The 27,183-nt window shown below is 43.8% G+C and overlaps 1 protein-coding gene across 4 annotated transcripts in view; it reads right to left on the minus strand.

Annotated features, from left to right (window-relative positions):
* LOC137478275 (VPS10 domain-containing receptor SorCS1-like) overlaps nt 1–26,590 on the minus strand; it is a 261,330-nt gene extending 234,740 nt beyond the window's left edge. Inside the window, exon 1 of one of the 4 annotated variants that reach the window (XM_068198011.1) lies at nt 25,120–26,590. In XM_068198011.1, the coding sequence (XP_068054112.1) occupies nt 25,120–25,758 (639 nt within the window). In that variant the 5' untranslated portion in view covers nt 25,759–26,590. Of the gene's footprint in view, nt 1–11,057; nt 11,203–25,119 lie in introns of those variants that run through there. The other 3 variants (XM_068198008.1, XM_068198009.1, XM_068198010.1) reach the window with 3 other exon arrangements.
* Between the last annotated feature and the right edge of the window lie 593 nt (nt 26,591–27,183).

Raw genomic sequence — 27,183 nt, forward strand, 5'->3', positions numbered from 1 at the left:
ACATTTCATTTCAAACAGCATTTAAAGCATAGGTGGAGAGCAGAAGAAAAGGGAATAGAGATGACTACTTTTGCATTTTCTATCTCATGTATTTAGAGTAGAAAAAACTACTAGGGGCCAAAATTATAAATGAATGACAGAGTTGGGATGATGCTGGCTTTTGATTGGAACCAGGAGTTAAACACTATTTCCTTCATTTAATTTGGCTAAAACATACAATGCTGTCAAAGCAAGCACGTTTTTGCAGTAGATGTTATCTTCACTTCCAAAGAACATTAGCATTTGAAATATTTTGTACTGAAGAAAAAAAAATAATTGCATCTTCTTTAAAACCCTAGAAATAATTAAAACAATTCATCAGTTCTTCATGGTTTAAAGGAAAGCAGATGTCCACTATGCCACATTAGTTTATCACAGTGGAAAGTGAAAGACGAAGCAAATAGGAATTTATTGTACAAGTATTATCACCACAAATTTGTGTCCTCTTTTACCTTGGTAGTAAGTTAATCTCCTCAACTTAGAATATTTAAGGCGCACACAGGAGGGTATGAAAGTAGATTCACTTCAGAATGGCAGGTGATGGTGTTGCATCATGGTGAAATTAATCTCTAATCTTCCTACCATTTTAGGGCCACAAAACCAGGAGGTATTTGTTGTAAGCTAGAGCAACCACCAGAAAAATGCCCCAGGACTGGGAGGGAACATCAGCTCCTTCCTCCACCACAGCTGACATCAGTGACTGTTGCTGAGAAGCCAGCACAAGGCAGTGCTACCCAGCCTATCCCTCAGCATCATCTGTAATAAAATAAAACTAGGCAACACAGAAACTCCAAAACCACTTATCTCAAAAACACCACACAAAAAATTCTCATCCTGAAGTGTTTATTTCTATTTGAATGTCCTTCAGTTTTGCTCAGCTCCTGCCACAAACTCTGGAGCAGCAGGGAGAAAGCACTTAACCTGTCAACCCTGATGTGCTGTGCCACACTCACACCTACGAGAGCCACGGGGTGCTCAGCTTGCTGCCGACCTCAACAGAAACTAACAGAGCATCTGAGCTGGGTTTAAGGCATTGGTGGCTTAGGGGGCATTTCAGCCAGATCCACTGGGTTTGCCTTGGCATCTGAAATAAGAGTTTGCCAGGTGCGTCCTCACCCAGAGTAGTAATTGTCCATAGCATTAGCAGAGTTAAACACTTCACTATTCCAGCCCAGCACAGATTTTAGTCTACTAGCTGAAAATGAGATGCCTCCATCCATGCTGTAAGAGCACACACACTCCCCTGCCTACATATATATATATAAAGCCCTTTCATTTTATGATCAGTACAATAGCTCTGTGATAGAGAAGGCTATAATATTTTATTAATGTTAAACATGTTCACCTGGGAATGTATACAAATCACTGTAATTTTGCCTCACTAATGTTTGTTATCAATCTTCTCAATAAAATGAGAGCAAAATATTGCAGAAGTCTCTCTCACTGAATTTACTATTTTTATTTTCTTTTTTTTTATTATTTATTTTTCACCCTTCTCTCCCCCTCTTGCCTAGGCTTCTGTCCAAAGTCACAACGAGTTGAGAATAGGATGCTCAGAAAGTATTTTATAATTCTTTAATCACCTAACTTTGGCATACTCTAGTCATTTGGGCTGGAGTATTTTGATAGAAGCAGATCCCATGTAGCTACAGAATCAGGTCAGAAAGGCAATTAATCATCTCTGCATTTACACTCTCAGCAAAACAATACAAAAACAAAAGAGTGGATAGAGAAGATGGGAGGAAGAACACCATAACCCAGCTCTGATGGGCAAATAATTGTCTTGGCTTTGCTTCTGCAGCCACAGCAGAAAGGTGCACAGCTCCCATTTATTAATCACTTTTGCAGAACCAGCCTCCAGGAACACACAACAGAACGTGGGAGGCTCAGTGTCCACTGGCATCTCAGCAGCAGGCTGCAGCAATTTCCTGTGCTTAGCTCTTCTTGCACTAATAGGGGCCTAGTATCCTAAAACAAGGAGTTGGATCCCTCAGCTTGTAAATACTATGTAGTGCCTAAGGCTTGATAACTACAATTTTGTGCTTGTGTTGAACTCTGTGGGAGCAGGACCAGTACAGTCAAGCATTTGCTGTTTTATCCACAGCCTGGCTGTGTTCCCACCACCTGCTGCCCCACACATGCCTCTCTGCTTTCCCCTAGACAGGAAACGATCAGTGGCTTTAAAATTCTTAATAATAGTGCCCCTCTAACTATCCTGTTGATCTGTAAGCTCAGAGAAGCACATACCAACAGCTTCCACAATAGCATGAGCAGGCTGCCCAAAATGTCTTGTAAATGGCCTTCAAATTAAATCCCAACAACAGAAATACTATTCTCCCCCTTTCCACTCCAGCACCCTTGGGAAAGAGATCTTGCTACATTCAGGAGTAAACTGGGGCAAAGAAGGGGTAAGGGCATGGAAATTTGAGAATCAAGGAGAATTTTCCTGCTTGGCCACCGAGATGAGCAACACCCTAGAGACAGAATAAACTCAACAGCACAAAGCTCATGATGAGACACATATTTATCTAGGTAGTTCTAAACAGGGTGTGAGCAAGTCACAGGGTGATTATCCCCCTCAATTTGTGGGTATTTTAGCATGCTCAATGCTTCTGGAGTATATAGCCTAGAACAGACATTGAAATGGAAGGATCATAGTATATGAAGTTTGGGAGTCAGTTCTTATGATGCCTTTTACACAACAGGTTTCCTCAGCCAAACACTCATGTAAGAACTTCCCTCAGACATTATCCATTCCTTGTACCTACAAGACACATTCCTTGACAAGAATCCAAAAATTACCCTTGAAAAACCTCCCAGAGGCCAAATACCCATGAGTTAACTCCTGATTTCAGGACTACTTGCTGTGACATCCAGTGGCCTGGATATCCACACATATTGCACACATAGATGTGCAAACTCATATATTTGAGGACTTGGGGAAAACTCAGAAACCATTTTTCACCACTCCAGGCAGCCATTCAGAAAGTTCAGTGAATACCACCAAACTCCTTCCCTGCATTCCTCTCTTCCAGCCTCACAGATCAGGAAAACAGGCTCTCACCAGTGCCTTCACTGCCCTGGTACTGCCAGTAATAAGTTCACTCAGTTAAGAATTGCTTACATAGAACCAGGATCAATAAAGCTAGAGTGTGGCAAAGGCAGTACAGGCAGGTTTTGCAGGGGCATAACTAGGAGTGATGGGCTGAAATTAAGCAGAAGGAAAGTTCTGGCTGAATAGCAAGAGAAATTTGCTTTGCTAATGGGTCAATCAATTAGACCAAGCACACAGCTCCCAAGTGAAGCATGCAGGGAAACCTGTCACTAGGATCACTTAAAACTCGAGTGAAGGAGCTCCGGAGGTTGTCACTGCATAAGCAATTCTGCAGTATGCATTTCACCAGCACTGCAATTCCGTGTAGCCAATGGCATCAAGGCTGAAACTGCCCAGCTTACACCACCTCCCGAGACAGTAACAACCCTTTCACAGCTCTCTTTGCCATTCTCTTGTATTTAATCCTCCCATACTCCCAGAATGGCATTCATTGTCATTGAATTTTGGGGTCTTAATTATCTGAAATCTAGCTATCTTATCAGCTAGCACTGATAGAGCGAGCTAGTGAAATAGGAAGTTTTGATAGAAAGTACTGAGGTCTCTCCTACAGCTATCCAGAGAGTCAGAAATAATAATTGTCCAATTCTTTGAAAGCTAAACTTTTACTGAGTTACCTGCTAGACCACAGCTTCTTAAAAACATCAAAATGATTAGCTGCAATCATGTGAATGTAACATAAAAGACCTTTGCTTGCTTACCAAGCAGAACAGAGGATACGAAACAATAGGACTTTTGTTTCTACTGTGCAAATACCACGGAGTGAAAATTAAAAGACTGTGCTGTGAGAACAGCAAATGGATAAACAAGATCTTAATATAATTACACTGAGTATTAAGGAAACATTTTTCAATGGACACATCAGACACTTTAAGTACTCTCCAACAAATATGGTAAGGCAAACAATTTAGAACCAGCAGTATGGCAGCTCTTGCTCTATCAGTGCAGGGCTACATGTTTCCCCCAGCAGCACACATCAGACCTTTTTGACTTAAAGAGACCATGACCTGCTCTGTTCTTGTCGTGTCATTCCTTATCAACAGTCGGATTTGAGCCCTGGCCTGCCAGCATGGTGCTCCCACCAAGACATCAGTTGTTACTGAAGGAGGAGCCAGGGACAACCAAAGCTACAGGAACAGCACAAAACTTCAACAGGCAAGAGCACTGGAGAAACAGAGAGAGGTCCATGATGCAGCACAGTAAGTGAAAGTTAGGAGCTCTACAGGGTCTAGATGGACAAGTGACCTCAAACATGGGACAGAGGACACTGCTCTGGTCAGGAGTCACAGCCATCAAATAATATTTGTCCCGAAACTACTCCAGATCATGAATACTCTCCAACCTGGAGATGTGCCTTGAAGTCAGTCTTTTGCTAATAATAGTACTTCCTCTGCTTTTTCTTCAAGTGATATGAGTCTTCTTCATCCTATAAAGATCAAGAAGGTCAAATATCCCATTCTTCACCCAAATTTCTCAGACATGCTAGCCCAGATTGACTCTAGGCTCTAGACAGGCAAGATAGCCACAGCCAAGGTACCATTTTGACATTTGAATCTTTGCTTGCCCTCTTTTAAATGGTTCACTGCATTTCTTTAAGGTACATTTTGAAACAAGGCACAATCTCCCAAGCACAGACTCCAGGCTGCTGTAAGTTAAAAGACAAGCAGCTTTTCTAGGCACATTCTCACTGCAGATTCAGACCTGTGAAGAAACCAGTATCTCTACTTCTCCAATAGATGGTGCTAATAATTTCTCTCCCAGATATTCATAAATAAAAAAGTGAGTTTCTTTTGTGGCAATGCTGCAGTGAGAGCTGTGAAATGGGGCAGAGAAAGCAAAGTACAGAGTCCCAGAAGGACCCCTAGGGATCCCCATAACAAAGATGTGAAATGAGAATCCTGGCTCACCCCAGCAGGGCTTTCTAATCTCTTTCCTGTAAGTGTTAAGTTCCTGAAACCTTTCCTGAGTCTTTGCAGCACCCTTTTCCTCATGTGAGCAAGGATGAAAAATGTGAAACTGGTAAAGGCTTTTGAGGAAAAGTGAACTGGCTTATCAAGGCAAAACAGTGGGAACAGCAGCTTCCATCTCCTGTCACTCCTCTGGAATGAATACAACACCGAAGTTCTAGCAACAACAATTGCTTAGCATTATGGTTATCAATCAACAGCATGTTTTCACAAAGGACGGCTGGTGTTAAAACCATTTTCTAAATTTCCTTGTTTGTTTTTCCCCCAAATGCATAAACAAAGATCTGCTTAAATATGCCTCAAAGTGTTAGAAATCTACATCAGGGCTTGAGAACTGGGTAATTAAGAAAGAAATTAACTTTTGTAATCAACACAAAAAAAATAAAAAGCAAGAAAACAGAATTTGCAAGTAGAATAAAATTACTGAGAATAATTAAAATTATTATTATATAAAATTACTGAGAATAATTGCAATGTTAACAATTTCAGTTGTTTCAAGAGCTCTTAGGAAAATTATTACCTTGGCTGCATACAACCATCCTATTTTTGTTTTTAGCACACCAGAGCTGTTGCATTTGTCCTACAACTTCTCATCCTAGGCTAGACCATTACCCTACATTCTCTGCACAATTGGTCACAATCTACATTCCCAAGTGCCTGTCCTAAAACCATAACATTCCTGCTGTATTTTCTCACTTCTGGCTTTGTCAGCCAAAAAGGCTACTCAGATGTCCCAGATCCCAGGCAGTGCTGCTTTGAAGCAGATGATAAGAATCAAAGACAGGGTCACGTAATTTTTAAGCACTATGTAGTTTACTTGGCTGCACTGGTTTATGCATTAGGACTAGAAAGTAATGGGAGACTCAGGCAGTCGGACACGGATATGGTTTTAACAGCAGAGGTGCCATGGTCTGAAATTTAATATTTTCTTCCAGGAAAGTGAGAGCACGAATCAGGCAGAAAACATCCCTGTGGAACACAAAGCAAATGAAAACTGCGTCCAGCCAAGCACGTTCTCTGCAGAGGAAGCAGCACTCACGGACAGCGCCCAAGCAATCTGTCCAGAGAGCCTCTCTGCAGAAAACAGACAGCAAGGGAGCAAGAGATGAGACTAAAGTCACCCTCTGCCTGGCATCTCAGGAAGGAGCAGTCTTGAGATTCACAGAGAGCAGATCTTCACTGCCCCACATGAATGTGCTGAGCACAAACATACTGAGGGGTAAAAAGCAAGACCAGCAGACCCAGACGGGGTGTGTGCCTTGGTATATGTGGTACCCCTCGTAACACAGGAATTTGTATTTGCATAGCTCAACCTGTGAGCCCCAGGAGATCTTCCCCATCTAACCTTGGATCTTAAGAGGGTATTTTAGTGCACCACAAGCTCTGCAGAACCCAAGAACTGATGGATTCCACGAGGAGCAAGGAAAGGATTTTCACACTCACGCTACGATTCAAGGAACTGAGTTGACTTGAGGCACAGGGATTCTCTGCTAAGCACAGGAACTCTGCAGGAGAGGAGGGAACTGAGATTTCCTGAGCCTCAGCTTAGAACCACAAGCACATGAACTATCCTGCCTCACTTCTGCCGACAGTACAGCTTTCCCAATAAAAAATACATACATACCTGAGTACGAAATCAGATGCAAATCCCTTGCTCTACAGAACTCTGAAATTAGCATGAGGGAAGAGAAGAATACTCTTGAGCTGCAAGTGAATAGAAATCAAGCTAATGTACAGCATATATTGCTGATTCTCTCATGCTTGAGTTTAAGCTCTGAAATATTAACCACAGTCATTATGGAAGACTCTCTTTTGACAGTGTGTCTTATGGTTCATTTACCAAGAGAAAATGGGTGCAATTTTAGCCAGTGTTAATCTGCTTTTATCAGAGAAAGGAAACTAATCGCACTTCACCAGCTCTTTGGCACTCTGAGAGGAAACTAACAGAGACAGAACAATTTAAATAACCAGGCTTCTTTGCTGAACCTGGGATTCTGTAGCTATTCACTCATCTAGGTTGAAAAAAATTCTCACTTCACCCAGACAAGCACAATTCCTACAAGGCCAAATACAGTGCTGACCCGATCTGTCTCAAATTGGGTGCCTACAAGACTTTTAATTTTTTTTCTTTGGGGAAGGTCAGTTCTCAGAAGCCAGTCAAATCTGTGATATCTGGGAAGAATAAAGGCAGCAGTAACAACCTATTGTACACTCAGTATCATCCACACACAGTGCCCAGAGTCACAGTCACAGCTTTATAAACCCTTTTACACACACTGAGTTCACCCACACTTCTCTCTAAGCTCTTAAATTGCTCCTCCAGCCCTGCTTAAGGAAGAGACAAAATTTCAACTGTTGCATGCCCCCAAGCCAGAAAAGGTTTCCTGGGGAAAGAGGAGAAAGACAGGAGAGCCATGAGGAGGCAAAGTTCTCACATAAGTTCCCACCCCTTCACAGCAGCGTTCTAGCTCATACTGGCTTCAGAGACCAAGCAGATCCCTCTAGCTCCTGTCTATCTTCTTTAGCTTCTTTCTGCATTCAGAAAGTATTTTTCAGTTCTGCTGCTAAACTTTAATCACTCACTCGCTGGGTTTAAGTTCTCTATAGATTGTTTCTATTGACAGCAAATCCTAGGAGAATTATTATTTTTTATTAATATTATTATTTCCCAGTAGTGCACACATGACAATAGCTCTCTAGATACAGCAAATAGATATGAGGAAATGAAGGGAACCATAACTGCCTCATGTCTTTCATTTAAGACACACCGAGTTTTAGTCCTTTTGTTCAGAAACAAATTTAACAAGAATTTAGGAGCTGTGTGTTGGGGCTGAAATAAATTAGGTGAATAGCAGGAGAGGGAAGCCTGCTATGACTTCAAAGTACAATCAACACAATGATGGGACTTGATGGAATAAGAAAACTAAGCCTGAATTTAATACAAATGGCTCCATTGTTAGCAAAGGTTCTGTACAACACTAATGATAATTCAGTTGCATTGTTCATTGGGGAGAAGGTAAATTAAGATCATTTAATGTTTTATAATTAGCAAAAATATCTCACCCTGGCTACAATTTACCTTCTGTGTGAGGGAACAGGAGTGGTGTCAAAAGCAGGTTGCAGGTAGCTGTGGCTGTGTGGACAGACCCACATTCTGCCTAAAGACACACCTGGGCAAACACTGCTCAGGGGCAATGGATACCATCAACTGGAAAATTCTTGTCAAAACTTCTACATTGTTTCCCTCATGTTTACCCTTTACATAATGGATGGGAATGCTGGAACATTTTGTTTCTGATAAGGCAGAGCTGAGAATAAGCACTTCTCCCACATACCTTAAAATACTGGTTTTCTATTCCAAAGTGAACACTTCCAATTAATTTAGAAAGTTAGGGGGATGCTGAAGTGGATTAAAAGGCAGGACAAGTTCCAAGCCCCGCCTTGAATAAGACAGCATCCAACCTGAGGAGAATCACAAGGAAAGCCAGGTATCTCGGCAGGAATGCAGCAGAAGATACCATCCCATGCAACTGCCATGCCTTAGCTCTGCTAGAGTCACAGCTCCACCACCTTCACCTTCTGGGAAGGCTCTGTGGCATTTCCTTACACAAGGTTGGGTGTATCCCTTGTCCTGTGGCACCAGCAGGAGCGGTGCTGGTGCAGCAGGTGGGCAGGGGGCAGTGGGGATGCTCTCCCATCATTCACCAACACCGGTGGCCATCCTCACTGCCTGCACTGCACACACACCAGGGACTAGATCTCACTCAAAACCAGAGTGACTCAAGCACACCCTCAGTGAAACTGCCAAAAGGAGTGGCGGATCTGAGGGCAGGTTTCCTTTCACATCCCACGGCAAATCACGCAGGAAATCCAAAAAACCCTTTTGACCTCAAGGTACACATATGAAAATGTTTCAAGTAGAACTATGAACAGCAGTGCAAGTTCTACTCTCCAGAAGGAACTATGCACTATGAAGACAGAAGGCCTCCTGCCAAATTACTGGCTACAAAGAAGGTACTTGTGGGTTAATGTGGGTGTTGGCAGATCTTCACAAGAAGCAAGCCAAGCTGTGTTTCACTTTCACAAGTAAAAGAAGTTGGAATGAATGGGGGAAAGGAGGGGCAGGAACATAAAAAAAAAATCAATTGGAATGGGAGAAATCACCTCTGAAAGAAGCCAAGAGTCAGTCACTGATAAGTGCTGTTGTAATTCTTGGTCATCCTAGAGACTCCCAGCCCCCTTGAGATGATAAGTGCAGGATATGAGGTTCTAGAGGCTGCCTCTTTATGCCTCCTATAACACATCAGCCCATTTAAAATCACCCCTTTGCCACCAGCTGCCAACACCAGCTTAAAAAAAAAAAAAAAACAGCAATGCCATTGTGCAAGATTCTGCAGGGCAGACATGCAAAAACTTCAGCTGAAAAAAAAAATTCTGAAGATTTAAGTGAAACATCTCACACTAACCCAATTTAAAGAGGCAGCAAACATTAGCCCACCTATCGTAACTGTCCACTTGAGAGCTCTTCATCCTGAAGTAGAAAATACACTTTAAATGTGTAAGCTAAGGTAAGGTAAACACAAGTACTTCAGGTAACCTTCTGCAAACCAAGAGTAGGTATGACATTGCTCCTCTCAGCTCAACAGTGACAGCCCACTGCACCTCTGAGCCTCAAATCCAAGCCAGGCTGGAAACATTCTGCTGTAATTGCATCGCCAGCCACAGGAGAGCTCGATCCAAGTCTCCATGCTCAAAAGGAAAAAAATGCACCAATCCTTCCCAATCTGCACAGGATGATGCCTTATCCATATTAACTTTTATCACAAAGATACAGGAGGGCCTAAAGGCTTTTGGTTTTCCTTACACCATCCTTTTGAAAACAAAAGCTGTGTCCACAGACTTTTACTGTCCCCAAGTATTTCACTTCTTTCTAAGCCCAGAGACAGCATCTTTCCTGCTGTAAGAGCTTGTACCTCTTCAAGTAGCAAGGCAATTCTCTGCCAAATTCAAGAAGGTAAACAAAATACATCTCTTCTGGCAAAATGTCTCCACACCAATTTGTGTAATTGCCCACGTCTCTGAAGAGGACCTCGTGTGCATATAGCTCTGACTCCAAGCATTGAAATATGATTAAACCAGATGCATCAGACACAACTGACTGGCTGGTTCATGTCAAACCTCCACAGGTAGTGGCTAAGAAAGGTGACTCTCATTCAGACATGCTGAGAAAAAATAGTACAGTGTATGCAGGGAAAGTCACAGTGTGGAAAATTAAAGGTAAATTCTTTCATCTATACTTCACCCTCCAGCAACATCTCTGCCCATTGAGTAAGAAATTTCGGCTAACAATGTTAATATCTGCCAATGTGTTTCCTTATCACCTCCACCAAGCTCTTTTACCAAGACATAATCAGGCTGTTTTACTTTTATCCTGGCTCTTATCCTCTGTCTGCATCTTTTGTTACCAGCCAGGGCTTCTACATCAGGTAAGTCCAAAATCCCCAATAGAAAAAAAAAAAACAACATTCTTTCTCAAAAAGCTCATGTTTCTCTCTTTGCGTGAAATCAATCCAGCTATCTGCATCTAAAATAGTGAAATGTTCTTTTTCATTCTAGAGTGTCTTTTTAGCCAGTTCTAGAGCTTAAACCACTATTAAAACCTATTATTTGGATTGTACTGCCCCAATGCACAAACCTTACCTTCTCCCACATTTCCCCCTGCCTGCTCTTTCCTTTCTCTAGGCCATGTCCCAAAAACTTAGCTTTCTAACACAATCACATTATTCTCCTCCAACAGCAACTTCCATTTGCTGCCCCATCCCTATATTTTCCAAGCAACATCTCCGCACACAATTTTTCAGCCTTGTCTTCCTCCAGTTTTACTAGGTCTTTTCTCATTCTCCACTTCACATTGCCCCACAAACAGAAAGGTTTCCTACCTGGTTAGAACACATTTCTACCCCAGTACTGGTTCTTCAGTGGTAGAAAACATTTCAAACCACAGTAGATTTTCTTCCAATTGAGACAACTCAACATCAGCTTTTCAAAGCTTACCAACAACCATGGCTCAGCTTCTCTGCTGCAAGAAACTCAGCAGACTACTTAAAGTTTCACAAACTTCTACAAAAGACCCTCAGCTATCTACACATCCCTCATATCCCTTCCTGGTCATTAACCACTCCTTCCACCTGAGAGGGCAGGAAATTGCAGACAGATGGGTCCCTTTCTAGGGCCTGTTGACACCCTGAGAGCTTCCCTCATCTTCCTTCAAATTGCCTTCTTCTGCTTCTCCCCATACCCTAAAATCAATGCTCATCTCCTGTGTTTGTGCCCATCTGTATCTTCTTCATCCATTTTTTTTTTCCTTTCAAAAGTTAATTGTCTAAATCACAAAAATCCTTTACTTGGCTGAATGGAGTGATCGGATAATCAATGGATCTGTAAACCCCATGTTTCTGCTGCTCCTCATCCCCTGTTCACACATTTAAAACAGCAGCAAACATCCACCCTACCTCCTCCCTGAGCGGGGCCACTGCAATCCAGTTATCTGACTCCTACATAAAGCACTCCAGAGCATTCCTTGAGACACCTTCTGCCTCCCAGGTCATGGCTGAAACAGTTCTTTAAACCAGGAATCAAACATTTCCCTTTAAAGCATTTCAGTGCTTGAAAGAGAAACACCGTACATCAATTGCAATTAACAGGGAGGAGACATCTCCTTGTTCCACACGAAAACGTTGTCAGTGATTAACACCTTCAGGAGGCTCTGCTTGAGTGGAAATAGTGCACCTTGGGATCTCGGCTATCAATCTGCTCAGCAGGGGAGGGGTCAGAATGGTGAAAAAACAGCTATTTGGTCTTTCAAAAATGTTTCTCTTGCAATTCATTCTCCCCTTGAGTTTCTGTTCTAGTTAACAAATGGTGAAGCTGCCACGCTTCTGATTTTCCATAGAGCTCTTCTCAGTAAAAGCTAAGACTGTTTCAGGAACAAAAAGCAATATCTAATATTCAAGTTCCCTTCACCGTAATTTTACAGCAGCCAATAAAGATCATCTTATGGCAAAATATTGCCAAGATTAATTTTAAAACTACTTTCCTAGCTACATTATCCATCTAAATGTGTCAGAAGCCAGCATTTCTGTTCTGAGGAATTCAGACAGGCTTGGTTTCAGTCCCTAGAGGGAAAGACAAGATCATTAAATTTCCCATGAGTATCCGTAAATATTTTTCACCTGATAGTCAATAACACTAAAGCATTTCCTCTCTATAATGTCAGAACATAAAACATTAATTTCAAACATATAGAGAGATGTGGCTTTGGACACTTCAATGATTATCAGTGATAAAATCCCCATAATTGGTTCTGAAAGGAAAACATTTGCGCCTTTGAGACTACCCTCTGCCTTGCCTCCCTGCAGCACCTTCAGTGCCCCAAGAACTTCAGCAAAAATCCTATGGTGATGCCCTCCATGCAACTGAGGAGACTCAGCAAAGAGGAGAGACATGGAATCCAAATCTCTCCAGGACAGAAAAATATCACTTTGAACAGACAGGGCCCAGGAATACACAGGGCCCATTACCAGAAGTGAGGGTCAAAGAGGACAGAGGAACAAGGAACTTTTACACTTATTGTTTTACATTTGGTATAGAATATGTGTCCACCATGCTGGCATTATCTTGGTGCCAAAGCAAGTCAATTGGCAAGGTTTCTCATCACAGCCTTTGACACTATCAGAATGCAGACAATTTTGGTTGATATTTTAGTGTAGAAAATGTCACTGAAAATGACATACCTCCAAGAAATTTTCTGATTTTGACTAACTGTATTTTCTAACAGAAAATTCTTCTGACAACTTTCTTCCCCTTGACAACTTTCTTTCCCCAAGTGGCTCTAATATTAGTATTTCATGACTTATGTGTCTCAGTGGTGTTTTCAATTTACTGACGTCATCTGTCCTGGGTAAACTCAACACAGAGGGTGAATATTTAAGACTATGTGTCATCCATCTTCTTCTGTCCTTATTGCACTACTGCATTCATTCCCCATCCTTCATTATACCATGTATTGCTACAATGAAATATTTTCATCTCCTAGCAGCTGCTACTGCATAATGTATTTCTGGATCATCTGAGTAGCTTGTTAGGAGGAAAATTTACTAATGAGTTAAAATTTAATTTGTCTTGTGTCATCCCAGTTCAGACATCAACCACACAATGCCATATATTTAAGCAGAAGCCCAAAATTACAGACATCTTTTCTCTTCTTTGAACTCTCTCCAGCAACAATCTCCACATATGTCCTTATTTAAACAAAATGATCTCTATATGAAGGATTAAGTGCAGGTTTCTGAGTAACATTTTGTAATGAGATGCTGATTCTTTTGTACAATATTCTCTGCTCCTCATAAAATTTCTCAAAGTATTTCTTTCCCCTATTTGCTCATAAAGGTTTGTTTCACACCAAAATTCACCTTGCCAAATGCAAGATTTCTCAGAAATTACTCTTTCTGTCTGGCCTTTCAATACCTCAGTGTCAAAAAGGAATAGAGAAGGATTCTTCTTCTGCTTGCCTCAAAGCAGTTCTTGGCTTAGATGAATACTGATTTATGTGAGTGGAAAAGGCACAGACTCCACATTTCTCCTCAACTGCTTCATCCTGAGAGAGTGCCAGATGCAATGGAGATAGGAGATATGGGAAGGATAGAGAAAGGCAGGCAATGAAATTTTCTTCTCTTTGTGTGTGCATTTCTCTTTCAGTCTGACAGGAACACTGGTGATCTCTTAAGTCTTTTTGGAAGGACCTTTGGAAAGTAGTTTGGGATTTGTTTTCTTATTTCACTTCAAAGCCATCCCTCAGATGCCTCACTGATAAGCCTGCCTTAAGAACTTGAATAGCACTGAAGAAAATTGGTGCTGCTGTACCCAGGACAGACACTGACAGCAATTTAAAAAGGACATGCACAGCCATCAAAACACAGGCAGATAATCCAGAGCACAAACATTTCCTGGAAATACTTGTTACACTTAACATCACCTTAGAAGTTCTAGGAAACATCAGAATCTCTTTGGTTAACTCTGCTTTAAGAGAAATGTAATGTTCACTTGCACTACAGCAGTGATGTAATGTTCACTTGCACTACTTTCACCTCCACTGTTTGCCATGGTGAAAAGCTCAGGTGCAATAAAACTGCCAAGACAGAGCTGGCTCCCAAGGAGGGCTGGAAGGGACCAACACCCAAACAGGATGTGGTGGACAGCAGCACAAAGCAATTATACTTGGGACAAAACTAAAAGTAGAGCTTGAGAAGCAAGTGAGAAGCACCAGAAACATTCATTTCCTCTCTCTGAATCCATGCACAGATGAGACAAACCATCAGTAGGAACGTTATTTGCTTCACTGCATGCTGTACCTATACCTTGTGTACAGACAAACTTTTACACTGTAATGACAGCCTGCATCCTTGTGCCTGTACTTGTCTTGTCCAGCTGGCAGGCAGGAAGGGATATGGCAGGTGGACATAGCAGGACCACCAGCTTCATGCTGAAGCCTCCAGGTGTTCCCCTCTGGAAGCAGTGTTATTCCTGCTGGCCATGCAGCCCCCTGCTGCCAACACCTGCAGGATCCCGTTTAATTGCTGCCCAAGGAGCTCATGTTTGACAGCATCAGTGCAGGCTGCCCTGGCTCATGGGCTGATCTGTTCATCATGAGACTTATTAGGGTTTTGTTCACCCTCCATTAATACAAAAACACTTACTTGCCTTTCCAGCCCTTCTGCCCCAAGGGAAAGCATCAGCGCTCGCACACCTACACACAGGTGTGTGTGGCTCTCTCCTCGTGTGTTTACTGTTTATCTTTTTTTTTCAGAAATCACACTCGGAATGTGTTGCTGTCTGAGCTGTCACTGCCTGTCACACTACAATGAAATCGCTGCTTTCAGAAGCCAGTTCAGGTTGTTTAATCATCGCTCCCCTCCAAGCTGTCTATCACAGGGTGGTCGCCAGGCAACAGCATCAACAGGCAGGGCTGTGGGTGGCTGATGATGAGGAGGAGGAGGATGAAGCACACATTTGCAGGGAGGAAGAACTCACGCTCCCATGGGAGAGGGAGCTATGGGAGCTGCTGAGTCTCTCTCCATCTCACGGGATCCCAGCCTGCAGCATCATGAAAGTAACAGAGATTTCAGCCATTGCTGAACCCAGTGTTTTTAGGAGGGAAAAAAGGATGCCAGGAGCCTGGTGCACAGCACAGGAGTGCAGAGCTGGGTCTCCTTTCCTCAGCTCTCGTAGGGGTCCATGGTCCAACTCCCTCCATCACAGGCAGGATGTCAGGGCCCTGCCATCATGCCTTGGCCACAGCCACATGCACAGACTGGGGTATCAGACAGCTGGAATCAACCACATTCACTCCTTTAACAACTTTAAAATTAGTTCTTTTGGAGTGGATGACAAGTTTCTGGAGAAAAAAAGAAAGATCACATGTCATCTTAGAAAAGTTGAAAATAAAATGGAAGGCAACACCAAATTGGAAGCTTTTTGTCTAAAAGATAAGCTGAAGAATATTTTCGTTTATTTTTGTTTGTTTTTATTTTCAAGGATACACAATTAAACAGTCATTTGTTATTGAAACAAACACACAGATCTGCATCAAAGCATCCTTCAGTTACAATAGCCTAAATATTTACTACTAAACTTCATCAGCTCATCTCTAGTGGCATGAGGTCACTGGACCCAGGCTAAGTCCAGATCTATGTAAGCCAGATCTATTCTCATCTCATCTCATCTCTGGCCCAGGTTCTGTCACTTTTAATATGCTGACGGGGTGTGTGGAAACATGAACACAAATGAAGTAGAGAAGGTGTAGTGCAGTCCCTCCCCATGGTTCAATCCTCAGCCAGAGTAACATCTCAGGTAATAATCACTCCCCAAACTTCTCTAACATGGTGGCATTTCACCAAGGACCTGTGCATTTTGAAATTAAGTTTAATGTATCTCCTGCTTTGCTGGTGCATCTCTTAATAAGCTGTTTAGCCTGCGCTATTAAAAAAAAAAAACAATTCTAATGTTTTGAACAAAGTAAGATCTCACTTTTATTTGCAAATAACCATTTCCAAAATTTGATTATGATTCCAATAATGTTTCATTTAAAGATTTTATCTTTCATCTACAGGAATGTATTGTTTTTCTTGGAAAACTGAATTGAAAGCAGTGGAAGGCAAACTAATTTTCTCTATCATGTTCTTTGGCATACAGAGCTTGATTTTCAGCATAAGTATTCTTTTTACATCAGAAAAACATATTTACACTTACCTATTTAATAAGGCCCTCAAATATTCATTTGAATAGTCAATGGAATTCATTTTCCTATGTTTGTTTTTAGAGAATATTCAGTGAAAGATATTGGCACAATTTTTGGCCCAGACAGGGCACATTAAGCTGTTTCTAAAGATTTAAACTGACCCAGTGACACACACAGAAAGGGAGCATATGACCTCTTTCATCTACTGAAATTATACATTGTAGTTAAAAGAAAAATTTTCCAGGCAAAGTCCATATGATTAAATGGTGTCCATTTCCACATTAGTTAGGAATTTCTCAGTGCTTTCTGAATTAGGAACTTTATGATTACTTCACCCCCCCATAAAAAAAGTGCACCTGAGAAAATTACATATTGAGCAGGGAAAATTTATGGAGACAAAAACATGCCTACGTTTGTTATATAAAATATTTCCCTTGAATTATTTTCTCCAGCTTAAATTTAGTGGGGGAGGTGAGAACAGGGGGAAAAAGAGAAACATTTGAGGAATGACACGGGATATCTCTGTTGGGTTATCTATATAGCCTGAGATTTTCTAAGGAGCTTTTCACTTCCTCCTCAAGAAGTGCATGAAAGTTATCTGGAAGAGCTCTTGGCACTGCTGTCCTTGCACGATCAGCAGCAAAGGTGACCCCAAACCTCATACAATTAGGATGTGAACACTGACACTGGGCTGGGACCTGGTGGTCGAAGTTATCAAGAGCGTCCCATTTTGTAGGTAAACAGTTTCCACCCCAAAAGCCCAGATGAGATGAAGGGGTTATCTCTGGAGTTTTCCCAGCAGGAGAAGAGAAATCACAAGGTCCATGACTCCCTTGACCTTCCTGCCCCCGTAGAAGCAGTTCTGCCCCAAACACGGCACGGGGAGAGCGCACGGGAAGCTCTGTCCTGGTTTGGGCTGCTCCCGTTGGAGATGCTTTGCATTGACATCCCCCTCAGCTGCTGAAAGAGCTGCAACTTCCCTCCTTCTTCCATCTAAATCTCCACCTGTTTCCTCAAGCCCCTGCTCCCCACTCACCCCACATCAGGGGCACCTCAGCACAGCTGCCCTGAGCATGTGCCCGGCATGGCAGCACCGGGGAGTCCAGAGGCAGCTCCAACAGCCAGTGTGCACTCACAAGAGAACACTCCTCCACTGAGGGACACGATGGGAGGTTAAATTAAGTTCTTACAGACCCTCTAAAAGGAAGAAATTACATTTTAGGACATATCCTAAAATATCCTGCTCCTTCTGAAAGTACTTTTCTTTTATGTTCCCCAAGGAGAGAAAGTACAGTACTGAGTAAAAGTGTTATTGTGTTACCAGCACGGAGAATTAGGGATTAAGGGCTCTTACATTAACTGTTGTTTGATTTAAGATACAGCGAAAAAAAATTCCAAGTGGCACAAAAATCATTTTACTGCATCAACTTTTATATGCACTGAAAATTCCAAAATAATTACTTTATCACCCAGTGCTGCCATTTGAATTGGAATCAAGGACCATTTTCATTTAACACAGAAATGTCAATTAGAGCTGAGGGAGTCATTGATTTTTTGGTTTGCTGGCCAGGTATAAAAAAATAATTGAGGAAAAAAAGCACCTTGTGTCAGTCTTATTTTTTTTCCTCCTTGGAAATGTAAACCTGAATGCAGCTTTGCATCTGGATGAACAGGATCCGGTACACACAGCTTTTAAGATAACAGCAGTTACCTAAACATAGACAAAAACAGTTTGAGATGCTGTGCAATTCCCATACCTGGACATCAGGCAGGACACGTTTCCCACAGAAGGCCCTTACTCTGTGAAGCAGCAGCCAGAGGTAATGCCATCTCAGATGTCCAGCACACTGAATCAAGGTTTTTGTATCACTGGATCATTTTAAAGTGTAGAATATAAGAATCAGAAATCCGTTCCAAAAATGTTTCCTGATTCAAAACAAAAAATGTTGCATTTAAACATTCATGATTTGGGCTTGTTGAGGGCTATTTCTCAGGAGCCTTGGAATCAAAGGAAAATCAATATGAACCTACAAAATACTCTGGCCAAGCTACAATAGCATTTTCCAGAGAAAGAAGTCTTTAATGGGGCAGTTTCATTCCCCTTGCTGGAGCTCTGCACAACGCGAGGGTTGTATTCACTCTGCCGTGGTATGAAAGGCTCAGAGGATGTGAGATTGTCCAAGGCCAATGCTGACTTGCAGCCCTTCATATGTAAAGCTGTGTCACAACTCAGTAGGTCTCTAACCCCTCCAGAATGAATTAAGGACTTCTGACCTCCTTGCTTCCCCCTCTGGACTGACTTCACTGTGGTCGCCACGTTAGGGAAATACAAGCATCTTATCTGAAGTCAGGAGGAAAGGGAGAAACCCATTTTCTATTACAAAGTACTGTATTAAGAAGATTGAAAGCTATAACCCGATTGCTTTACACAGTTTATAGCCTCTCGATGTTGCATGAATGCCAGTTGCAACTGTCAGAGCTCTTCCATTATTCTCCTTAATCTCCCCTTGTGATGGGATTTGCATATCCCACCTGTCAGTGGCAGAAGCTCCTCACCTTCTCCAAAACTCTTTCACAGAGACCAGCATCACACAATGACAAGCCTTTCTTCAAGTCCTCACAGATTCTCTTTCACTTACTGCTTTCTCTTAGAGCATGGCTCTTCTTATTAACAATTCCCCATGTATCCTATTTCATATTCTGTATATGAAAAGCCAATGTTTCATCCAGTCAAGGAATATATATAGAGATGGACTGCAACACAGAAGAAAGAAATACTATGGCTGTAGAGTCATTTTTTGAAAATATAAACACACTCACACAAGAAAATAAATACCAAAAAACCCTCAAGACCTCTAGTTAAAGGAATAAAGTCCTACTCAGTTACAGGAAATTTAGAGGAGGTTTCATATCTAGAATGGATGTGAAGTATTTGATTATCCAACAGTACTAAATATAATCAAGAAAACAAAAATTTGAAACAAGGGACTTTTAGCAATATTTTAATTAGATTTGATTTTTTTTTTTGTGGCTTAAATCCCCATTTTTGTTTCCTCACTTTTTATTCAGCCCTTCCAAAATATATTCTCAGTAGCTCTAGCAAGAGATTAGCCTGAAATAGTCCCAGCATCCAGTGCATTATACTCTTAATACTATTATATATTCTTGTAATGTGTACATAACACAGACTCCTTCTTACTGAATTATATTAATGCCAATCCTCCTTGCATGAATCTTTTTTGGCAGCTGTTTTCAGCACCCTAGGAATCAATCTCACTACGAAGAAACTGACACTGGGGTCATTCCTCACCGTGGGTCTCACTGAGCATCTGGCTCTGGGCTCCACATCCACATTCATTACCTTAAAAATCCTCCTTTGTAATGATTCAGTTGCCACAGGAGGAAGGAAGTGATGGGCTATCACAGCATCATACAACATACTGATCACTCATGGGATGATGCTGGCACCCCTGATAGTTTTACTCTGGAGCCACAGCTCTGCCAACAAGAGAAAGGCAGTGGCTATCAACTATATCCTCTTGCAAGAACATGACATTTGGGCAAAGTCTCCAAGTGAGATGTGAAAAAAACCCATATTGATTACGGTCCCCCATTCTAGACTGAACAGAACACTGGCAATTTAAGGTACTTTGGCCATGCCTTTACTGCCTCACCTGTAAAAAAGAATATATTTGTTATCATCTTCATTCATCAAAATCAAAAATCAGATTCAAATTCGAGTTCTTGGGAACCTGACTCCTAGAAATTCAGAGTTCACTCTCTACAACCTGTTGTACAAGCAGATACAGAAAGAAGAGTGCTTGCTTTATTTAACAAACCAGAGGCTGAAAGGGAATATCACTGCCTGTAAAATAATTCCAGGGAATGTAAGTGCCAGGGAGGGAAAATAACGTAAATTAAAAGGAACATACACAAATGGAAAAAAAAGTTAATCTAAATTGCCCACTGGCAACATTAGAACAGAAATCAGAGACGTTTCCAACAGTCAGGAGAAAAAGGCATGAAACAGCTACCCAAAATGGAAGAAGGCAATAGAAGGGTGAAGAATAGAAGGATGATAGACCCTCAGCTGTTTGTATGTGTTTGTAGTTTGATCAGTCGTGGCTTTCGGATGCAGTACTATGTGCCATTCTTGAAATTCTTCATTTACAAAGTAGGTCTGAACACTTCAGCTGAAAATCCAACAACAGTTTATTCACAATTACTTTGTCCGGGACAAAAATAGAGTGCATTGGAAATATACAGGTGCATCGTTATTCTGCCTTACCTGTGCCCAGTTTGTCCTGTCAGTAACATTAAGTAATATCTTGCAAGCAATACCTAATGCAGTTTTATCTTGCCTAAAAGCTCTCCCATAAGAGACCTAACTCTTCCCCTGCTGTCTGTTGTAATCACCTGACAAGAGCAATGATGACCTTGCAGGCTTCATCTTGCACTGGACCCTTCAGCTGTATCAATCTTCTGCTGTGGGTGGAATATAAAACCTGTCTGGCCATGGTTGTTTTGCATCTACTCCCAGCTTCACCTCTGTGTCTCCATCAGTCTGCTGAGGCTCTGCTGCTGTAGAGGACCTATGAGGAGCTCAGCTTTGTCTTTCCAACCATGTAAATCACAAAAGCTTGACCCAGCTGTTTAAAGTATCATGCTCACGTAAAAGTCAATCCCCAGGTATAAAGCCAAGTACGTGCTCAAATTCTCTGCCACACAATTTGAGATCTACACCAATGTCCAGTCCACGAGAGCACTTCATCCAGTGCAAGGCAACAGTAAACTGCTATTATAATAAATGACTGTGAAACCCATGCTGCTTTCTTTCACAGCACCACATTATAGCACCAGCTGTAGCACCAAGGCACTCAGTCAATCTCCTTTACCTTTCAACCTCCTCCAATTTTTTTTCTCTTTCTCCAGAATACTTTCAAATTAACAAATAAGGCACTGATCTTGCTCCAAGCCAACTTAGGACAGAAGCAGTCTTCATTTTTTGTAAGCTCTGAAAAACATCTCTATCCCAAAAGCTCGTTATGGACATCACCTAGAGACTTGGTTCTCTCCATTAAAGCCAGGTCTCTCTCTTAGCTCCACACATAAATCTCTGCTAGCTCTTTTCCCCTAGTCTATAGCATGGCATTAAGGGAGCTACAGAGACTCCAAACCTACAGTGTCAGGACACACTGCATCAGCAACATGTTTGGTATCTCCATGAGCTAGGAAACTTCCACACCGTTGATGACATTTCTCAGTGGTGCAAAAAGGCAGGAGATCTCACTTGTGTATCTTGCAGCAGAGATTTGAGAAAGATTTCAAGTCCTATGAATTTTTACTCCAGTTTTATAGGGCCAGTGGAAAGATGCTCAGGATGCATCAATGCAGGTAAGTATTGCCAGGACCCATTTACAGGCTCAATAGTCTAGGCTCTTATTATACTGTCAAAATGATTTCAGGCAGCATGCTGTCTTGGGCCAGTCAACACCTTCTTGGATCATCCCAGACAGTCCAGCACTCAGTGCAATCAAAGACCCTTTTCAGCAGCCACTTTTGCTGCAGCCACTCTTCTCTGTCTTGCAGACTGAAAGAGCTCAGGATTGTGGACAGCTTTGTGTGGCCTCACACACCTCCACTGGAGTCAGAAAAAGCCTGAGGCCCACCTGTATTTTAATACAACACTGGATATACTCCTGATTTCATTTTCATCAGTCATTTGACAAGCCAGTCTTGCTACACCTATGCTCTCCTCTGGGGAACTCCTGCTGACTCCATAAGTGAAACAAGGTACACAGGAGAGATTAGCGAATATGTGAACTGTGTCACTACAGATAAGCAGAGCCTGTTCCAAGTGTATGGATATGAATGTGGATCTGGAGAGCAAGCTGTCCAGGGAGTACCTAAAATCCTAAAATAACCAAATGAGCCAAAATAAGCACTGATCTAGAACAATTTATGTTGATGGAGTTAAACTTGGACAACTTATACTATTATTTATTATTCTTATTTTACCTGTGGCTCAGTGAATTCAGAGCAAAATGTCATCAGTTCAGTGGTGCACACACTCAATATAAAATCACAGCCAAGCCTGAGAGAAGTTGCAAACGCCTAGAACAATCCCACAGTATAGAATTCAGGAGTTCTTTCAGGAGTTCTTTCTCTGCCACAGCAGCATGGCAATTATATCCACACCACTACCAAAATAAGGATACAAGGAACCACAGTGAGGCTGACAGGATACAGTACACTGCAATACAAAAACTTAATGGTGACAATGCCTTAATTTTCCAGTTTTTCCACCTAATTCAAATTTCAAATATTTTGAGCTTTATTTTTGTTTTTCCTGTCCTGACACAGATAGTGCAAACTATGATCTTCTTCACACTGCCCCTCTGCCTGGGTAAAAGGCAAAAGCTGTTTGACAGCAGCACTTCCAGAGTACACAAGGATGAAAACAAGAAGGGGTGTGTTGCATCCCCATGCCACAGCATGGAAACACCAGCAGAAAGCCAGCAGCTGCTGTTGTTGGAGTGCAGACAGGGCACTGGGGTTACACAGCATCCTCACAAGCAGCACATTGGGAACCTCTGCAACCTCCATGCAGGCAAAACTATGTATGCTGTACCCTAAAGGAAGCATTTCACCCCAAGCCCATCCTACTCCCAACTCCAGCACTGACGGGAACCCAGAACCACCACACAGCGACAATGGGTCGGTGCCACTTTGGGCTTCCTCTGAACTCACACCATTGCTTCAGCTGAGCCTGGACAAACCTGCTGTGCATCCAAGTCCTGCTGGGGCCCAGCTTCAGTCTGCTGGGCCCAGCTTCTGTCTGTTCAGCCCCCTGTGTTGGGGGGTGCAAGCACAGCATGAAACAGAACAGCACTGCCAGAGCCCCCGCAGTGAAGGGGGGAGCATAATATCCCTGTACACGATGCAACCTGCAGCTCTTCGGGAAGGACAATCGCAAAATGTTTCCCCACAGCTCCGTGAAAACATTTGTACAACAACACACTCAGGAAGTAAATCAGCCCCTGACAACAGCAGCCCACACTACCACAGTGGGCAGAAACATATACACAAATATATGTGTACACAAACACATATATAACAATAGATGTGTCTTGAAAAATGTACAGGTGAAACATAATGGCAGTGATAGACCAGAGAAACTGCTGCCTGCTGGATGACTTTTTATATCAGAATCTTTTTTCTTAGCAAATGGGTCACCTGAAACCAGTGTCAGTCTCAATTCAATTTGTATGAACAGACCTGAGTTCCTACAAGGCAGCTTCTGTTCACACAACTATTTAAGAATAGTCTAGCTGAGTTGTGAAGAAAGGGAAAAGTCCTTCAAAATGGAAATGACAACTATTCCCCTGTCAATTAATTGATTAAAAACTTCCTGATGAGACCATAAAACCATGTCCCAATTAACTAGGGCTGAGCCCCACAGTGAGGTCCTTACAACATCCGCTGCAATTCTAAATTGAGTAGCTCAGTACAATCTTTACCAAAAGGAATTCATAATGACGAGACTATAATTTCAAAATGTTATCAGTCTCCTAGTACTGAAAGCTGAGAGAGAGGCCAAAGATTTCTGCCAAGCAGCCAGAAACCTTCTAGCATTACAGTTGTAGACACCTTAGAGGAGAGCCTGAGTCCCTGTTTCTCCTGGGAACTTGTATGGGCAACAGTCACGTAGTGGTGGCATCCCTTTCTCTCTCATTAGCATTCTGCCTGGTGTCCCTAAGAGGCAAAGTTGGAGAATCCGGACAGACAGATCCCTCCACATCTGCTGGTCCACAAGCAGAGTTAAGGGCAGGCAGAGAGCACTCCAAGCAATAAATCCTTGCCTTCCCTGGGCCTCAGCCCTCAGTTCCAGGTACGATGGCAGCAGAGGCTGGAGGGATACAGTGCCCAGGTTAACCTGGTAACTTTCATGTCATGACTATGGCTCCAGCCTGGAAATCAGTTGCCTACTTCTCTGGGCAGTTTTGTTCTGCTTGGCTCAAATCAGAGCTGTTCTGATGCTATTCCTGAGACACATGCAGGTTATGAGGAAGAAACAAAACTCTCCTGTTTAACACCTTGTTGGCAAGAGACAAAAAGCAGCTTTAACCCCTACAGAGAGACAACTCGCAGGCAAAGTCCTGAAGGCCTCCAGAATCTCCACATCAGCAGGGCCTGGGGATGAGCCCTTGGGCTGACGTGGGCCCCCACAGCTGGCAGAAGGAGAAGCAGCAGCAGAGGGGCTTTCCCTGGGCATCCTTCCAGCTGAGCCTCCCAGGCTGCCCGTGAGGGTTATCCTGGGGAGAGGGCTGGATGCGAAGGCGCATCCCCGAAAGAGACCGACCCTTCCTGTCGCGCCGCGGGCGGTGGCAGCGCTGGATCCCGCTCTGCTCCGGGGCGAGGGACAAGGGGGCCGGGAGGGGGATGTGCTCAGCGGGCGGGCGGGTAGCGGAAAGTTTTTCTACTCCACAAGAATGGCCCTTTTGAAGCCCTTCTGCCCCACTGCACACTGCTAAGCGAAGCTAGTCCCCGGCGCCCGGAGGCGCAAAATCCCCTTAGAAGAAGAAAAACCCAGCATCCCCCACCCCCGATTACACACACACACCGGGGGTGGGGGGAAGAAAAAGATGAGGAGAGGGGAGAAATAAGGAAAGCCCGGAGGAGCCGCCCTCGCCCGCGGTACTCACGCTGCTGTTGTGGCCGGACCAGTGCACCATGGCCTGGTTGTGAGCCGAGTCTCCGGCCAGGGCGAAGGTGGTGCTGGCCAGCCGCAGCTCCTCCAGCCCGAAGCGGGCGGCGCCGCCGTCCCCCGGCTCCCGCCCCGCGGCGCCGCCCGGCCCCGGCCCCGGCCCCGCGGAGCCCCGCGGGCTGCGGCCCCGGCGCCGCCGCCCCGAGCCCGGCCGGCCGCCCGCCCTGGGGAAGCCCTGCGGGGGTCGGTCCTCGGCCGGAGCCGCCGCTGCCGCTCGGGGACGGCGCTCCCCGGCCACTTTCTCTGGCTCCCTCGTCACTCGCCGTGTCTCCCAGCCGCTGAATTTCATCCCCGGAGCAGGAGCGAGGGTCGCTTGCTGCCCGGCATCCTCCGTGCCGGCCTCTTGCCCTCTCTCACCTCGCTTCTCCCCGAGGAACCTCCTTTGCTCCTTTTCTCCTCTGTCGGTCCTCAAGTGCATCAGTAATCCCTGCTGCGGCTGCTGCTGCGGCTGCACCTGGGAACGGCAGGATCTGCAAGTTATTTCTGCACCAGTAAAGCCAGAAGTGAAGAGGAAAAGCCATGTCCAGTACAGGAGAGCAATGTGCCAGGCTGGGTACCAGCCAGCAACTTTTTCCATCGCTGCCGACTGCTGATGAGTGCGAGGGAGAAAGAGCAAGAAGGACAGCGCAGGAGCGAGGGAGCCGGGCGCTGCCGATTCAGCCGCCGCGGGGTAAACACGGGGAGAACTCCACGTAAAGTTTCAGACTCTTCTGTGCTAGATGCAGCCGAGGGGTAGAAGAGATTACTTTCTTCCTACCTGTTTTTCCCCCCTCTTGTTTCCTTTCTCTTCTTTTGCACTTTTTCCTTTTGTCTCTTTTTCTCTGTCTTTTTTCTTTCTTTCTTTTTTTTTTTTTTTTTTTTTTTTTTTTTTTTTTTTTTTCCCAAGACTGGTGTTGCTGATGAGGCTTGTGATGGAAGGCAAAGCCACAACCACACGGGGGAGGAGCTGATTTGAAATCAGAGAGAGAGAGGGAGAGAGAGAGGAGCAAATCCTGGCTGGTGATTTCTCCCGGCTGCCTCTGTGGAATCACAGCTCGCTCCTCTCCCGCTCGCTCTCTCTCTGCTCCCTCTCACTTCGCCGCTTCTGCATCACACTCCTCCCGCAGCCGCCCCGCCAGGACGCCCCGTGCCTCTGTCGTGAGTGGCTGGTTACTCACTCCCCCTCTCACCCACACCCCAACGACGGACTTAGCCCAACTTTCAAACTCGTATCATCCGATCCCATCCTCCTGTGTGTTTCCCATCAGTTCAAATCTCTAAAGCCTGCTCCCCAGCATACTGAAACCTCCGCACATCCACTGGAAGCAGACGTGCAAAGTGAAGGAACAGTACATGCGTGTGTGTATAGTCTTCCCAGAGGAAATGTTTTAATTCGAATAATTAAGTGGCCTGAAAGGTCTGAGCAGGCTCCGAAATAACCCTTTCTTTCTCCCTCCTCCAGTGACTGGTGTAAGTGTCCTGGAGTTGCTCTGAATAGGCACCTGTGCTTGCTTTCACAGATGGGAAGTCTCATTTCTACCCCTCTGTTCCCTCCTCTGCTTGTGCTTCACTGTACTGTCGTTTACAGTAGCTGCCGATGCTTAAATAAATCACTCATGCACAGCAGAGATGTACCCACATAAATGCTGATGGAGACAGGGACAAGCTTTCGGCAATGAAATGTCAGCACTTGGTGGAGAGGGAGATTCCCCTCCAGTGGTTTATCAGCAGAAAAAAAGCCCTTGTTGCTTTAGCTGTCTCTCACGCTTTTAGGACCAGCAGTTTCTCCCGCAGGAGCTGTGCTCCTCTCTCAGTATATGTCCTCCCCGCAGGGGGAGCAGTGACAGCGGTGGCCGGAGGAGCTCACCAAGCGCTGCCTGCAGAGCCTGGTGTCTGCTGGTCACGGAGCTGCTGGTCCCTGACCACAGACAGCACTGTTGGTTACTGCCTACACAGCAGGACTGGGCCCTGAGCTTTGACAGGCACTTCCAAATGCCCACAGCCATAAAAACTCCAGGGAATT

The sequence above is a fragment of the Anomalospiza imberbis genome, chromosome 8, assembly GCF_031753505.1.
Source record: "Anomalospiza imberbis isolate Cuckoo-Finch-1a 21T00152 chromosome 8, ASM3175350v1, whole genome shotgun sequence".
NCBI lineage: Eukaryota > Metazoa > Chordata > Aves > Passeriformes > Viduidae > Anomalospiza > Anomalospiza imberbis.